This window comes from Porites lutea, chromosome 14, assembly GCF_958299795.1.
Source record: "Porites lutea chromosome 14, jaPorLute2.1, whole genome shotgun sequence".
Classification (NCBI taxonomy): Eukaryota; Metazoa; Cnidaria; class Anthozoa; order Scleractinia; family Poritidae; genus Porites; species Porites lutea.
This window is the reverse complement of record NC_133214.1, coordinates 11,655,941-11,673,634: the sequence shown is the minus strand read 5'-3', so window position 1 is coordinate 11,673,634 and position 17,694 is coordinate 11,655,941. Positions and strand designations below refer to the sequence as shown.

The window sequence follows — 17,694 nt, the reverse complement described above, 5'->3', positions numbered from 1 at the left end:
TTTGTTAAGATTATTCAAGTTCCCATTCTCTATTTATTTGCAACATGCTTTCTATCCGAGGAGGAATTTTAGGCTCGAGCATAATCACTGTTATTACAGGCATATTTCTAGGCGCTTTGGTTGACGCGAATTTAAGTACGTATATTTTGGGAGATGGCTGTGTTACACGCAAAGATGCTTCCTCAAGAACCCCCTTTTCCTTCTTTCTCTACCTGGTCTCAAGTTGGTGCCACGGTGAGATCTTCCCTGTCTGATTTCCATAACAGTTTCGCAACAATCAAGAACATCTTCCCAGGTGTTCTCAAAAAAAGAAAACTTTCTTGAATTTAATTCAATATAGGCGATCCCTACCCGGTGGTGCTCTTGCGTCCTTTGGGGAGGGCTTATTCTTTTTTTTTATATATACTTTCTTGGGGCAATAATACAATCATGATAGGATTTACAAGAAGACGAATAATTAAAGAAATAAAAGTAATTAGTCATAGTTACAATAATAATTAAAAAACAACTGCTGATCCCCAAAGGGCAAGTGCGAACTGGACCCTAGACCAATGCAAAGCACCGTCCTGTTGTTACTTACAATTACAATTTCAATTTCAGTGCTGTTAAATAGCTAATTTACCCTTGAAAAAAATTACAGTAATTCAAACCCTAGTGATGTACGTTAACAACAAAAGTTAATAACAAAGTACAAGAAAGTGGATGCGGTAGGTACGGTCACTTCGACCTGTGACAGGGACAGGTCATCACTAATGTCCAAGTGTAAGATCGTTCCACCTCATAAGTATTAACCAGAGTGGTGCACATAGTTTTATAAACAAAATGCTTAAAAGATTGCGTACCAGAGAAACTACTAGGAGACTTCAGTGAAAAACAGAACTCATAACTTAGTAACACGTAGTAAAAGTATTCCACCCCAATGCGCTATACCATTCCAACGGCAATGGTTCACATGAACCGTTTGGTGGCCACCCCAGACGGTCGTCAAAACCACCGCACTTCGCCTAATCTTACCCTCGACAATGGATCACATAAACTAGTTCAAGGAGGGCCACCGCTCCTCTATCGCTTCCCTTAGAACCATTCGAACCTTAGCTTGAATCATTCAAGCGATCATGGTAAGGGAGTGATCAAGACGTTCGAACGATTCTAGCTGAGATTCTGAGGTACAAGGCCTATGAGCGATGGTGCCTTATCAAACGTTTACCTATCAAATTGTAAATAAATAAAACGTGTCTAAATTTGCGACTAAATTCTTGGTCTTTAATTAGACCAAGTCAAAAACAAATGGATTGTGATATTTAAATACGTATGGATAATCAATGTTTCCATCCAGTATAGGACTAAATTGGAACTTTGCGCTTTGATGTAGTTAACTTATCTCCGCCGTCTCATTATTCTGCTTAAGCGCGTTATTAGAATTACATATCCACAGTCATACAAATCCCATCTTTTACATTTGCTGCAACTAGATCAATTTATGTATTCTTTCAACATTTCATTCTTTTTACCAAGGTTTTATAACAACTTTTCTTAAAATAATCCATTCTTACAATATTAGAAATTTTGTCTCGTGCCTACCATCTATCCACTTTTCGAACAACCACGTTGAGGTTGTTAAACCTTCTTAATGTATCAAGGATCCAATCGTCGTTGCGAATCGTCTCGTGTAACATCGCCTTAAGCAGTGTTCAATCTAGGCTGCGTTTTTGCGTCATTGACACGGAATATTCTGTTCTGACCCAAAATGAAATTATCATGGAGTCATGCTGACGCGAAAAAGTTACTTCCAAGTTACTTGAGTATATAATTACTTCCAAAACAGCAAGTAATAATAAAAGCAAGTTTAAGAAAAGGTGCGCCTACTAGCCTGACTCAGCACACAGAATGACTGTCATTCAATTCCAGACTTCGTACTTACAATTTTTTTTTATGCCAAGCATTCCACACAATTCTGAGAGAGACCGGAGTGTACGTTTGGACTCTCTGCGTACATTGCTTTGGCGATCGATTTGCCCTAATTCGTTTGTTGATTTTGTTCTTTTGTTTTCATTCCATTATGAAACGGCAACAGAAGCTACAGTGTAAGTCCACTTTTTACAAGAAAGAGAATGGCAGTTGAATATGAAAAGTTTAAAGTTGGATAAACTGAGCTGAGCATTGGTAAATTGTCATCTTTTTGCCTCAGAAGTGGTATTTTGAGCCGTTCTGAAGGATTTCGAGTTCACTGTTTACTGATTTACTGTTCCTCTTAATAGAAGGAACACTAAACAGCGAACTCAAAATCCTCCAAAGTGGATCAAAATACCACTTCTGAGGCAAAAGGACGTCAATTTACCGAAAGGCAACACAACGTTTAGTTCGGCATTGATCCATAAACACTTTGAAGGTATGCCGCTACAGATGAAGAAGACGGTAAATCCAGTACATTAACTATTAAATAACAATGCAGTCCGTTACACAAACAGACTGTGTGGGCTCCCTGTGGTGAAACGTGGTAGTTTCGAAAAGGAAGCACTCGAAAACGAAGACCGAAGCACGAAGCACCCAAATCTCGAAAACGAAGCACCCAAAACTCGAAAGGGAAGCCCCCAAAACTCGAAACCTGTCTGTCCTATAAAAACACGAGACAGTCCCTTTTCAAGTCACCACCAGCAGGAATCAAGCACGACAAACGAATACTATACAAGTAGAATTACGAGGTCTTGCAAATGCATTTTCGTCGACCTGACTATTGGCCATTTCGGAGTTGCATAGGGCACCGGGGCGAGTATCAGATTAAAACTAATCGATAAACTGACACCACCTTATAAAAGGTCATGTTGAGATTGGGTATTTGACCAAGTTTGGCGCTCTAAGGTTGAACAGGGATCACGTTATGACTCTTGAAACATGGTTAAAGATCCATACAAACGTCTGTAATTTTGTGACAGCGAAATAAACTCTTAATTTTTTTCGCGATTTCTGTGATACTCCTGAAAATAGGAAAACAGTGATTTTCGAATTAGTTCCTTCCAGGTAGTAGGTGCATGATGAATTTTACAGTTTAACAGGAAACCTGAAAATTATTTTAAAGAGTTTATATGGTTTTATCTTTTGTCGGGCGGTGGGTTCGGCTACATGTAGGCTACCCTGACTAAGGTATGGGTCGCACTACCTTGCGGTAGAAATCTGTCATCGGTGGACATTACTAAGTGCGAACCCCAAGTTTTACAGCAAATCCCCGTACGAATGATGAGCCTTGGTGGATCGGCGGCATAAAAAGCGTTTCTCCGGGCTTCGCCCCGCCGGCCGCCTTCTCCCTTCTCCCCAATAACTTCACTTTCCATTTTTTTTTTCGCTCCCTTTATTTTAGAGCCTGGTTCGTCCCATGGGCATCACGCAGTGTCATAGATACCCAATATGTCGTCATAAACAAACATGTGTACCGAAAAAATGCTTATTAAGATAAGATGTATCAAGTATCGAGAGACTAATAATACTTCCTATCTAGAAACGTTCAGTTAAACAGTTCGTAGGCTTAAAATAAAACCGTGGAATGGATTGGTGGACCTTTGGAGGTGCGGACGCATGATGTCACGCATCCGTTGCCTCCACCTGGTTTGGCTTGCGTCATGCAAGACTTTTAAGTTGTACTCCCCCAAACCACAGTGGTTTCGAGATTTGGGTGCTTCATTTTTGAGTCTTGGTCATTTTCGAGTCCTGGTTGCTTCGTTTTCCAGTCTTGGGTGCTCCGTTTCCGAGTTTTGGGTGCTTCGCTTTCGAGATTTGGGTGCTTCGTTTTCGAGATTTGGGTGCTTCGTGCTTCGGTCTTCGTTTTCGAGCTCTTCGTTTTCAAAACTACCGGTGAAACGTGTGTTGTTTTGTGAAATACAACAGATGATTTTCTGCATTCGGGACGCCTGGTGGGTCTTACATGGACGCATTACCCGTTGCTCATGCGTTTCGGGTCACGTGGTCCGAGCGAAGGCCGTTCGTCTATCTCTTCAATCACGGAAGTACTTCACGTAACTTTTTCCGGCACTTCTCTTCACTATTGCTCCTCTTAATCGTTTCCTTCTCAAATTTAGCAATAGTTCTTAACTACATCTGGTATTAAATTATGGCCAGCAACGGTTATGATCGACAGCAAGACAGGTAAGTAATACTTTGGTCGATGCATCAACCACTTGAATTTTAAATAGTACGTCGGCAAGATTTTGCTTCAACAGCTCGATGCGAGCTTTCCCATTTCAGTGATATAATTAGCCATGATAACGACCATTAGTAAGTGTAAGGAGCCTATAGCTATTTGCTTTAATGTACATAATTTTGTCCCTGAGTCAGCTGAGTCTGTCTGTGATTGCAGATAAAGCTAGCGGCTAAAATGTCTTCAAGGCATCGACTTCGTTCCGCACTCAGCGTGGTACGTAGTACAAGGCTGGCTTGTTACACAATAGTGGGACTTGAATTTGTAACTTTTGGTGCGGCGTTCGGGCACTTTTTTGAACAAGGAATATACAATTAAAGGTTTCTTTTCATACTTAGCGGGAAGTATGTTTGCGTAGTGAGTATGGCGTAGTGTAGTTGTGTTACTAAGGTTTCGCTACAAATTTTTTCAAAATCTTTGCTTTCGACTGCTTTGTATACTCAGCAGGGTCGGCCAGGGTTTGGGTGTATACAGTATATTGGGAAGACATGTTCAATTCTGCAAGCAGAATACTGCAATGCTGATCGTACTACGTGAAAATTAACTCTGCAAGACATCAACATGACAAACAGAGCGGGATTGTAGCCATAGACATCCCGCTCTGTTTTGAGTTCTTTCGGTCTCGTGTTGATGTCTTGCAGAGTTAATTTTCACGTAGTACGATCAGCATTGCAGTATTCTGCTTGCAGAATTTAATATGTCTTCTTTTCATTTTTGCTGATCAGGTCTTTATAGATCCTACGTTCTTCCGCATATTCTTTTGCGGTCCTTTGCAGTCCTTTGTGGTTAATGTTTGTACAGTATATTGGGGTATTCAATTTCAGGTATACAGTATTTTTATGCTCAAAATTGGGTATAAAGTGTTCAGTCGTGACTAATTTTGGGTATAATATCATAGGTGACGAATTACTCCTTAATTTTGGCGCGAAATTTCAGCGCTAATTTGTAATTTCACATGTGAAATTACAAAATTACCATGGCAACCCTTCCGTACGTCTCAGTGTCAAGATGGCGACGAAGTTAAAGTGCCGTGAATGAAGATGTCAGGGCACAAAAAGACGCTTTAGAAAACCTGAGCACACAAGAGAACATTAAGAAGGATTCTAACAGGTATTTTGCCGAAAAAGTCTGAAAAATTCTGAACTTTATAGGCCAAATTTAAGGTCTAAACATTTGACAGAGTGGAGTTCTCGATCGATACGATCCAGGATAAACATGTCAAAAATCCAACATTGCTAACGTAATTCGTCACCCATGATATTAATAGGTAACAAATGGTATACTCGTGAAATTAGGGAATAATTTCACTTGCGTTTTGTCCAAATCCTAATAATTTCCCGAGCCTTTCACTCGTCACCATTTGATTACACATACTAACGTATACCGTGGTTTTCTTAATTTTGGTATTTCACACGAGTTTTGGCATATTTTTTGTATATTGAAAGGTTTATTTCTGGTATTTTGGTATTCCACTACACCCCCCGCCCCCCTTTACCGACTCTGACTCAGGAGCGCAGTCTTTTTACCCAGGATCTTTGTTAACCTGAGAGAACAGCTGGCACTTGGCAATGCCACCCCTGGTTTCCCTGCGAAATGTCATTTCTCGGAGAAAACTAGTGGCGGTGTCTCGAAGAGTTCGCTATTTTCTCAGAGCAGTGCTTTTTTAAATTATGTTGGTTTTCCATGGGTAAGGACGTGGTGTAAGCATCATATAGTGGTTTGACGTTATTAACTAGAAGCAATGTATATATACAGCCCATTACCAGCCGCTGTACGGGAAGTGAGCCCGCGCTCATCCCCGGAAAGACGGCTGGACGCGAAGGTTTGCTACTTTCGATTTTCACCAATCCGATCGTTGCCTGAGCAAATCAAGCAGGCAGCATAAACTAGAAATACTTGTGTGGTATACCCATGTTTCCTTCTCATTCCTTCGGTTTTAAATAGCGCCACTCAAGGTAAGCCATGTCGGGCGGGGTTCGAAACTCGGCGAATATGCTGTCTTTAAGACCCCTACTTCTTTCTTTCGTTTTTTTTTTTCTTCTTTTTTTATTGTCTGTTTTTGTTCTTAAGTGCGTATGGCACTGCATATTTAGCTTTTTTTCAGCCGCCGGATGAAAAATAAAAATAAAAACAAAAACAAAAGAAATGAAACAAACGCGGCGGGTTCGCTAGCCTGCGAACGCAGACATATTTTTGGTCGTCGCTTCTGTCCACTCGAAGTGTCGTCTGTGGACCCAAGCCGCCAAACGATTTCTATGTCATAAAACCTCTTGTTTTGATGTCGGCTAATCAGGTCAAAGGATCGAGTAAAGCTTGAACGACTCCTCGCGACCTCGCGTACTGGCATGTCAAGGATTTTGGAGAGTTTTCTTTTAAATACGCTTCGGAACGTGCATATCACGACTATGTCAAGTTTTCCTGCCACATTGAAAACTTGTAACGCAATAAAATAAGGACTACGAAACGCTAATTTTTTGTTTGAAATTTCGAGTTACAAGGGAGAGTCATTCATTATTCCGTGGTATTGCCTGCAAGTTTCATGTTTTCGTGGACAACAATATCTAACATTGTCATTTCTACATATTTCAAGTGCATTGTTTGCAGCTGTGTTTGTTACTGCTCTTCATGTGAAAACTAAACTTGAAGTCAATTGTTGGCTTCACACCACAGGCATCCCAAGCTCACGTTACGAGTGTGTTATGTAAAAGAGAGTCGGTGTCGCGTTACAAGCAACCGTTGAGACTTTGTATGAGAAATAAAATACTGAGGTCTGCGAACGCTTAATATCATTATTCTTAATTATTTTTTTTATAAATTAAATAAAGGAGACTTACCTTTGATGTATTCCTGTGTTTTTTGGTGTGGATTCACATCGATTTAGTCGTTTTTTTTTTTGCCGGGAGCAAGGGATGGCGCAGTGGTGAGAGCGCTTGCCTCCCACCAGTGTGGCCCGGGTTCAAATCCCGGCGTCGACGCCATATGTGGGTTGAGTTTGTTGTTGTTTCTCTCCTTTGCTCCGAGAGGTTTTTCTCCGGGTACTCCGGTTTTCCCCTCTCCTCAGAAACCAGCTTTTCCAAATTCCAATTCGACCAGGAATCAGGTAGACGAAGAACCACTTTGTGGATGTGCTACCTCCAAATCATTATTTATTTATTTATTTATTTATTTATTTTTGGCTGTTTTGTCTCACTTGTAAACACGAAGTTTGTGGCAAAAAAGTAGCGCATTTGAATCCTTATTTTATTGCGTTACAAGTTTTCAGAGCGACAGTCAGAAAAAATCGACCGAAATCTTAATTTCGTGGCAAGAGTTGAAAAATAAATTTCTTTCATTTTTTGTTCATAGACAGCTTTTAGGTAGCTAAGAAACCTAATGTAGATTGCTCCCGCCAGAAGCCTATCATTGTGAGAAAAATTAGAAAATTGGTTTTCGATGTCGGAGTCTCAGACTGCCCTCATTTTTAACCCGATATTCGCTAACATCAACTTTCCTCGCGTTCGCAAACGAATCCGCATGGAGTTTCCAAATTATTCGCTCATTTATTAAATTACACCAAAATATTTACAAAAACGCCGGAAACAGCACCTCAACGCGTGATAATCAAATCCTTCTTTCTGTTAATCGGCTCAAGCTTTCCCCATGATCTTTAACACACGTGTTTAAAATGATCGAAACAACTATGAGGCGGAATTGCATTTCATAAGCTCTTCATTTTCTAAAGATGATGGCCGAGAAACAAGATTTTCCAGTTATTACTGTATTTCTAACCATAAAAACGTCATCCCAAAGTATCTCGAAAACGCTCTCATAGAATTTGTTCAAACGTCTCGAACATTGAGGCAAATATTGGAGGAGCAAGCTCCCGTCAGCGATTGTGGAACAAAACTCCCAGTTCCAAGAAATACGGCTACAAGTGAAATAGATAATGATGTCATGTCGTTGCCATGACGACTCCAATGTCAACAGTGCTGATAACCAACTTTTATCTTTGTCTGATAAAAATGTGGCAATCTTTTTTCCATATCTTGTTAATGGCGACGTAGTTAATGGTCAATCTTGAGAGGCATCGACCCTAAAAAGTCCAATCAAGCCACCTTGAGTAAACCAGCTTTGGTTTTGTAACAAACTTGGGAGCAAATTCTGAAACACTTTCTGGATCTGAGGAGGATAACTTTATTTCTGCCAAAAAATGTTGTATTATTTGTTGTTATTATTTTTAATGCCAGTCATTACTTCTGTGTCCTGTAATGTTGTTTTACCATTGGACCAGTCTGGATGAGGTTCCTCATATGTGCCCCACCAAGGCATTGCAATTCTCCGTTAATGTTTGTCTCCCTCCTCATAATAGACGTCCATAAAGTCCTCAACCATTTTAGAGTAGTAATAACACAAATTAAGTCATTTTGGTAGTTGCTAAAGCTTTACCTGGTCTAGGTGTCACATGAGTTGCCTTGTATCCACTTCCTTAAATTCAGTCACTTCAAGGTGTCTGCAATGTTCTTTTTTGAGGGTTTTAAACATGAATATTTTTAGTTTAAGAATTTTCTGAATCTCTGTTTTATTTTACACTGTTATCACATTTCTCCATCCCGGGTGTACATTCCAGCACAAGTGAACGCTTTTTTCATATCACTTTCAATGATTTATTAATTTCGTTGGAATCTATTAAATGGAACAGGACCTCCATCTGATGATGCATCTCCTATCAACACAATTGCTAGACATAATTGCATTATTTAAAAAAAAAAAAAAACTCTAAACTCACTTCTTGCACAAGACTAAAAACGGGATGTCATTATTTAGCAATTATTGAATGAGGCTGAGTAGGATATGAAGAATTCTGCAGATCGAGGAGTCTGCAAATATACTCCAAATAGCAGATGTCGTCCGTCTTCATGCTGCTCTTGCCATGTTTATAGACTATTTCGCCGCGAAACGAGTAAAATGTTCCGCCAACTGTCTAGCCATTTTGTTCACACTGCCAAAATAAGTGTACCTTGTCCCCAGGTTTTCTCGGTTGACGGTTTAATAACCTGCAACCAGGCTGCACTTTTGACGTCATTTTGACGTCATCGGTTCAATACGACAAAATTCTTGCCAAATTTGGTCAACAGTAGCCGGTTATGGTGAATTATGCGTGTGGTTTTAGCCAATCAGAAACGGGGATATATTTTAAATGAATAATAATGTAGTTTATGGGGCTTAAGAATTGAGAGGATGTACTTTTATCACATTTGTAATAAAAAGCTGTTATAAACAAAACGATGTGCTGGATAATAGTTTTTTCGGCAGGTAATTAAAAAAGTAAACGATCCCCTATATTAGAGAGCCACGTGAATACTTAAAGCACTAAGAATACGTAAGAGAATTGTTACTTGCTCGTTAAGAAGTGATGAACATCACGCTACATATTATATGTAACGCATAACATCAGACCATCACCCGTCATTAAAGCTGAAAATATTGTGGATTTTTAAAAAGTGTTTTATGTTTGTACTTCCACTGAAATCATCAGTTACTCTATGAATAGCTTTAACTTTGCTGAACTAAAAAAACCTTTAGGTAAAATGCCTCTTTTGAAAAAAGACTTTTGTGTTCTGGCTTTTCAGCTTACCTTACACTGATTTCATGGAGACAAGTCAGAAGAGTGAGTTTGTTGAAGTCGCAAGAGATTTGAAGAGGTACGTCATCGGAAGGAGTGGCTGTGTGATACACGAAATCATGGATAAGTCCGGAGCAAGAGTTAGTACACAGAGCAAGGAGGAGGAAGGGTTTACAATCAGTGGTAATCAAGAGCAAAGAGAATGTGCTAAAAAGCTTATCTTGCAAAAAGTGGTAAGTAGGCACAGAAAAATGTGAAAATTCTTGAATGAAAGACTGTGGCGCGAAAATCTTTCAACTTTTCTACACATTTTTATTTTACTGAAATGAAACTCACCCCCGCTTTGTCAACTTTTATATAGTGATTACTCTTGTCGGAAATACCAATGTGCTGTTAACCAAATTTATTGCAGAGACACGATTTCCAACGTAATTTTGAAAATCGACACTAGTCATTACATGATATGACCGCCGTGCATGTCTGTTTGTTTATTAAATATTATCATGAATAAATGACCCTTGAAATGCATGTTGTCTGTGAAATAAACTGACTCAAATGTTAACATTCCTTAACAAAGAGCTCTGTATTCTCTTCAAGTGGCCTCACTTGACCTGGTAGTTGGTGGGATCTCACTTTACTTAAGCAGGAAAATTTAAATAAGAAAATTTTCTTCTGCCGTTACGTTGTTGTTATTGTTGTATTTTCTTACCGTAGATGATCTGTCGAGAATTGGAAAGAAATCCAAAGAAAAATATCTTTCTAAAAATGGTTTGAAACGGCGGGTAGAGGTTACCATCCACCTAACCTGCAGGCGAGGCTAACGAAACGGCTGCCAGCCCTCTGCTTGTTTAGATGGTTTTCTTGCTCAGAGCAAGAGGGCAATTTGCGTGCGTATGCGTGAATCCGCTGAACGACAAATGCGTGAGTGCATCAAATCTGATGGCGGGAAATTAAAAACTCGGGCAAAATTCAGTAAATACTATACTTTCCCACTAAAAATGTTCTCCATGACAAGAGTTGGACGTTTTCTACGCAGGTTTTCAGTTGTAGATTTTTCAGCGGTAGATTTTCTTGACTTTTTAAAGGCTGTGAGACTCAACACCAAAAGTTGCTGTTCCTGATTTTTATCGAAGCAACGAATTTCTTTGGCTTGATTTCCAACACATGGTTTTACTTATCAAAGAGGAAATATGATCAGCTGCTTTAAAAAGAGCGAAAAATGGTTTTATACGCAAGGTTTATTTATTAGCGTGTTGTTTAAACTGATCGCGGAGGCACGCGTTAATATATGCCACAAACATACGAAATCAATGTTTTTATAGTTTTCGCGTAAAAATATAAAAATATATATAATTCTAGAGAAAATGAAGAGTGCTTTCAGTCTAAGACAGCAACAACTGATCATATACGTACTTGAGCATTTCATAAGCTCACTCTGTGCAGATAATACAAATGCACAGTACCCTAATTAACGGAAATGCGTTTATTTTTATTAAACTCTAAAAGATACAGAGATTTTCCCTCAGGTACTACATTGAAGCGATTCTTGAATAACAGCTCATGTGTTCCACAATCGATTTCTTATTGTGAATATAGATTTGATGACAGTAGTGATGCATGAAAACAGAGAGTGGCCATAACTCCATAAATCTAACTGACGATGTTTTTTTCACCCTCATAGCCCTGTTAAAGCATAAGATAGGAAGTTTGTTAGAGGGGTGCGTATAATGCTGTTACCTCAAAAACGATATGCTACTGCTAAAGGAGCCAATTGAGTTGGGATGCGACAACAAACATGACACAAATGGATGGGTGAATTTGTCTGTTATTACGGTTTCTATTGAGAGCTTTCTACAGTATTCAGATGAACCCTTAATGTAAGTTGTACATAGAACCCTATGGGAAAGAATAATCAAGCAAAGACTGATGGATGCATAAAAACAAGAATGTGATTCAACACAGAGTAGAAGCTGGTCTCAATAAACATTCTTTGTGAATGAAATCTTGCACAAATTAGCATTTCAACAGATGTAGTATCCACAAAATGGCATCATTTGCAATTTTGTTTGAAACAGCCGCGAGGATTTATTTGAAAGGAGTACTGATAGCATTTCAGGGTCACCCAACGTCAATTTTTGGAAAATATCTGTTCGGAAGACGATTTGAGATCTAGAATTTTCGGAACATTTGTTGTAAAATTTCTTGCTTGCCTGCCTCTCCTAGGATTTTCGAGCATCTAAAAAATGGTATAATTGCCCATTTTTAACGGATTTTTACCCTAAAAAGGTCACCCAGATTTTCGGGAGCCTTTTCTCTGGCTGAAATTTTCGAAAAGGTAAGTTTTGATCCCTATAATTTTCGGATCACTAGACTTTCTGCTAGGAAATCCGAACAAGTGAAAAATTTTTAGGGGATAAAAAAATGTCTTTATCTACCGTTTAAATACTAACATACGTTCAACAATGCTATGTTTATGTTATTCTCGTTGGGTGCCCCTGACATTTCATTTCGGGGCGGGGGAGTAAGGCTAGAGTTTCTTTACAAACGCCCAAATCTTACAATTATTTACATAATGAAATGTAAACAAACAGTGTACCAACAAAATAAGGGGGAAAAAATAGGAATTCAAACTGATTGCTGTGATTCTTTTCCTTTGTATAACTAAAAGATAGAGTTTTCATCATTAAATTAAATTAAAATTTATATAGTTGAAGCGTGTGTATATATTTCTTAACGAGAAGTTACCGGTGAAGAAAGCTTAAATTACTGCAGAAGGCAATTTTTTTCACAGCCTTCATCATGTTGGGAAAGAGGCGAGATTTCGAGATAAACAAACCAGAGAAAGGGTGAAAATGTAGTTTCAGGGAAAAATGGACACTTGATTAACCACTGTATTAACTGAAACGATAAAGTTCGATTTTAGAATTACAATTGTGGCGCTTTTTTTAAACCACACATGCACAACCCCTCCCCCCACATAGAACGTTGGACCTGTGTATCCTAAATTTTTATTGTAAGAGCTACGTTATCAATGCCTCACTGTTTACAAAGTTAACTATCAAAAGTGTAGGGAAAATGTAGTAGTTTCAAATGCTTTTAAGCTTCTGTTAAATGAATCGGGGAATCTACCATCGACAACAACCTTACCGAAGACTTTTACGAAGACAGCAACGAAACCCGGAATAGGACTGACAAGAATTGAGTGCTGAACTCTTTCGTAATTGTTGTAATCCATTTAAACTTATGATATCAGTCTCAATACGGATGGAGTTAGGTATAAAAATTGATTTAATACATCTAAATGAGTGGAACTCTTCAAGTTTGTTGACATGCGTTGAAATACAGGTATAACTGTTTTGTTACTGAAAAACCGACGTCCAGAAGACATCAATAAATCTTCCCGACTTTTCTAAGGCAAACCGGAAGAGACAAGGGGCTTCCGGTTCTCATTTGTCACACATCTATCAAAACTGTCACATTTCGTCAACGAGAAAACAATGAAAAAAAAAAATTACGGTGAGCACCTAACAACTCATCAGGATTCTCGCTCTTTACTCTGCTTGACAGCGAAAAAAAATCGCAGATAATGTTAACAAAGAGAATTTTTCAATGCAACCATCGAAATTATTGTAAATTTTGATATCTGGTGCAGTAATTGAACGAAGCTATTCACGCGGTCGCCATGCAGAGAGCTCGTGCAAAGCTTGTCATGAAGTTGTTTGAAGCTTTGCTGTTTGAGAACAGAATCTATAGATGCTGGAATTGCGTAGTGGATGGGTTCATAGCCTTTACTTGCAGCTACTTCCAGCTGTAAATAGCCGTCCAAAATGCGAAGATTCAGTTGTTGCTTAAGGGAGGTAGTCGCTTCCGAGAGGCGAACCATAGGGGGTCTCTTCCGAGAAGAGCTTCAGACACAGACGTTGTGGAAGAATTAATTGCATGAAATTTCTTAGGAACAATATCTGTAGTTCGATATTGTCACTAAAAGTTTATCGTATACTCTGATTAGTGTTGCACATACAGCGAACATAGACTTAAACCATGCGTCAAGTGGTCGCTTACAAGAGGTTAAGAACAATGAAAAATTCTAAAACCGTCATCCTAAAAAGTGGTTGCGGTTACGAGAGGTTCCAACTGTAGTGATTTAACTGGAAAAATGTTGTTTTTATGTAGCTAAATTTATTTTAGGTAAGGTTCCACTTGAGCCGATGCGACCAGCGACTTTACTCTCTCAAGCACGTGTTCTACGGGGGTGCCGGTGGCTCCTTTAAATTGCAGTGCTTTTACATATTGCTTTAGTTTTGCTTGAGGTACCTATCCTAAGCTCATGAATTGGCGAGGAGTTTAAGGTAAGTTGTCGCTTATAGGGAGGTGCTTTCTTACGAGAGGTGGTCTTACATGGAGGTTCGACTGTCGTCGCTTGTGGTATATATTCTGTTTGTCGGATGAACAGGGTGGAGATATACTTCGGCGTGTGGCTTCGTGATCGCCAAGAAATTTACCAAACACGCTTGACTTCTTTCGTTCCCGGTCGAGATATTTTTCATGTATTTTCAAAGAATCATCATGTCATACTGTTTATACTTTTGGGTCTTTTGTTGTATTTTCCGACGAAATTGCGTTTCTAGCAGTCTAAGAATTTTTTCCGGTCGCCATTTCTTCCCTCCGCCAAAAAGAACTTCAGCATGCTTCTAATCTTGAACTGACGCGTAAACTTAACATATTTGTAGAGCATGGTTAATGGCTTATATACTATGATGGCTAAGCCAATCAAACTCAAGAACTGCATTATCCGTTGATTCAGTTTTTTATATCACGTGATCGCTTAGCCAATCAAAACTCTATAATTGCATGATATAATGATCCATTTTTTAAAAATATAATGAAAGGACCTGTCACGTCATCTAAAGTGCAGGTCACCTTGGCCGCCAGCTCTGATTTGTTAAAACACTGGCACCCGTAGACGACAACAACAAAACCTGGATCGGATAAACCTCCGTAAGTCATAAAATTACAAATGGTTAGGGATACGGTTATAGCGGTCGATCTGATGCAGGTTTTGTCGACGCCGGGCAGAATGGTAATTTACTTTTTATTTACTGGTAAGGAGCAAAGGCAAAAGAGTGAATTTGTTGGGGTGCCAAGAAACTTGAAGCGGTACGTGATTGGAACTGGTGGCGTTGTGATAAAAGAAATCAGTCAAAAGTCTGGAGCAAGAGTTTCCCAGACCATGGAGGAGGAAGGGTTTACAATCAGTGGTAACCAAGAGCAACGAGCACGCGCCAGGCAGCTCATCTTAGAAAAAGTGGTAAGTTTATAAATTACAAATGTGAAACAACTTTTGGAATGAAGACTGTGAACTGCGGAAATACAAATTTAAATGAAGATATGATCGTCGCAGTGGTAATTGCAATTTAAGCAATTGCAAATTAACCCGAAAAAATTTTCGGGACTTTCACGGGATTCTAACCCATGGCCTCTGCGTTAGCGCTGCGGTGCTCTACCAACTGATTTATGAAGACCCATACATTGGGAGCAGGCCAATTTGTTGAGTCATCTTAACCCATGAATTGTCAACATCAATTTCACAGCTACGCAACCGTTGAAATATATGAAGTTTTGGAAGGTGTGGATATTGAAAAAGAAAAAAAAAACGAACAAACAAAAACAAAAAACAAAATATGGGACGGTTGGCCTTGAATGTACAAGAAGTGACTTAATTATTGGCTGAAATATACTTACAGTAACTTAAACTTACTGTCGGTGCCAAATTTGTGTTTCTTACAGTTTCAATATCCTCATCCAGGGACCGCGGAGGGGGAGGGGCTGGTAGGGCCGCGGCCCCACCACTTTTTTGCGCCCCCACCCCCACTTTTTGCGCTAAAAAGAAAAATAATTAAAATAAAAAAAAGACTTGAAACAAGTTTTTTTTCCGTCTATATTCCGCTATATTCTCTGTATTTTCTTTAATTTCAAACGCCAGGCATTTTGTGGGGCTCCTGTGCTTTTCGCGGTAATTGTGCTCTGAGGCCGACTTGCCCCTTGATCAAACGCCATGCCTTGGCCACCCCTTCGCTTCTTTCGGCAGCGTGTTTTGTACTTCCAGCTCCGGCAGAGTTTTTTATCAGTTTTATCAGACGAAATGAAGAAAATTACTAGCTTTTTCAAGCCAAACGAAGGTGAGTAGTTGTTTTGAGTTGATAAAAGTTTTATCTTTTGTCAGTTTCTCCTTTCGAATCAATGAAATATTCGACGGCAAGAAGAATTACATTACTTGAACAGTGAACGGCCATAGTTAGAAGTTTTTCAGATCACTTCAGTGTAGTATTTTCTATACTAAAATTGTAATCGCGTCTTTTCTTGCATTGAATCTGAAATGACCGTGTACGTTGGCCGACCTATAAAGAGCAACAAATACACTGGATAAAGTATGCAAAGTCACGCGACAGAGACAAATCAAATACTATGATTTTATTCCTTTTTTCGATTTTCAATATGAAAAAATTATTTTCAATTGTCAGCCCTGCCACTTTTCACCTTGCTCCGCGGTCCCTGTCATCTCCATAACGACAGTATCTTCGATTTTTTTCCCTACATGTTAGCCCTGCGTGTAAGGCCCTGCATGTTTCCACTTCCCTGCAGTATTCCATGTAAGGTAACGGCGCTGTTTGTGTAGTTTCCTTGACGAAAATATGCGACCAAGTGAATTTTAATTTTGAGTGGAGTGTGGCAGTGAAAATAATGGTAATTGTCATAGGCTTGCACCCTGCAAAACAATTGTTCGCCCTCCTGGCAAGGACACAAGGAAGCTATATTCTTAAAAACGTGATCAAATAGACATACAAAGTAAGAGTTGTTGATTAGGTTAACGTATTTTGTTAAATATTAAGAAATGCTTCCCTTGCCATTACCCATTGATTCTCTGAGTGTTAGCGGACAGAAAGCAGAGTAGACCTGGGTGTGACACCTTAGCCGCCCTTAAAATACTGACACTGGTATGACTATTAGCTAATAGAGGTCTATTTTTTTATCTCAACTATTACTGTGAACGTTTTATTTTTGTTGTTTTACTGCTCAGACTTTCCGCCATATTTATTAAAACGCTTTTTAAGGGTAAATGCCAACTGAAAGTACTGTCACGCATGCAGCAACCGCTTTTGTTTCACCAATTATTGTAGCATCTAGTGTGCATTACCGAGTAGACCTTAAATCTTCCTGTCACATTTATATTCCTAGTAAAGAAATGCACTTTATTACAGCAAGCTGTTCAGGATAGAAACTTGAAAGCTGGGGAAGTTTCGTCTGGTGAGCTTGTGGAAATTCCAGAAAAATACATAGGTTTGGTGTTTGGCAAAAAGGGAAAAAACCTCAAAGATATCAGCACTCATACTGGAACAAAACTGGTTGGTAAAGACAACGGAGTGTTCATTGTCAGAGGAACACCAGAACAAAGAGTACAAGCTAAAGTGCGAATCAAAGAAAAAATTGTAAGTAAATCAGTAAGTTTTAATGATTCTATAATTCATGCTTTTTACCAACACAAGGAATAATTTAGATTGTTACATAGCTTGTGGATATATCGGTCAATGTCTCACTCTCATTAGCTGTTTCAGGATCGGGTGATGTGGGCAATAATTGATGAATTATATTCCACGAGGGATGCTTGTAATTCATCAACAGTTGCTCTCTTGAAAATTAACTTGACCGGGAAACGATCATCTATAACAAATGACCCGCTCCCCAGGTGGCTTGATCAGCTCATTTGGGTAGAGTGTTCCGTCCGATCGTCGCAAAGTTCAGGGTTCGATTCCCACCTGAATTTTGCCAGGTTCTCTTTCAACCTCTTAGGTTCAATTAACTGCATGCGAGGGTTTCGTATTTTTATGCGCAGTTCACACATATG

At 39.2% G+C, this 17,694-nt stretch overlaps 1 protein-coding gene across 1 annotated transcript in view; it reads left to right on the top strand.

Annotated features, from left to right (window-relative positions):
• The first annotated feature begins 3,991 nt into the window (after window positions 1–3,991).
• Window positions 3,992–17,694, top strand: part of LOC140924267 (uncharacterized) — an 87,103-nt gene continuing 73,400 nt past the window's right edge. The window contains exons 1-4 of the mRNA XM_073374303.1: window positions 3,992–4,137; window positions 9,799–10,024; window positions 14,899–15,099; window positions 17,051–17,278. Of these exons, the coding sequence (XP_073230404.1) occupies window positions 4,103–4,137; window positions 9,799–10,024; window positions 14,899–15,099; window positions 17,051–17,278 (690 nt within the window). The 5' untranslated portion in view covers window positions 3,992–4,102. The remainder of the gene's footprint in view (window positions 4,138–9,798; window positions 10,025–14,898; window positions 15,100–17,050; window positions 17,279–17,694) is intronic.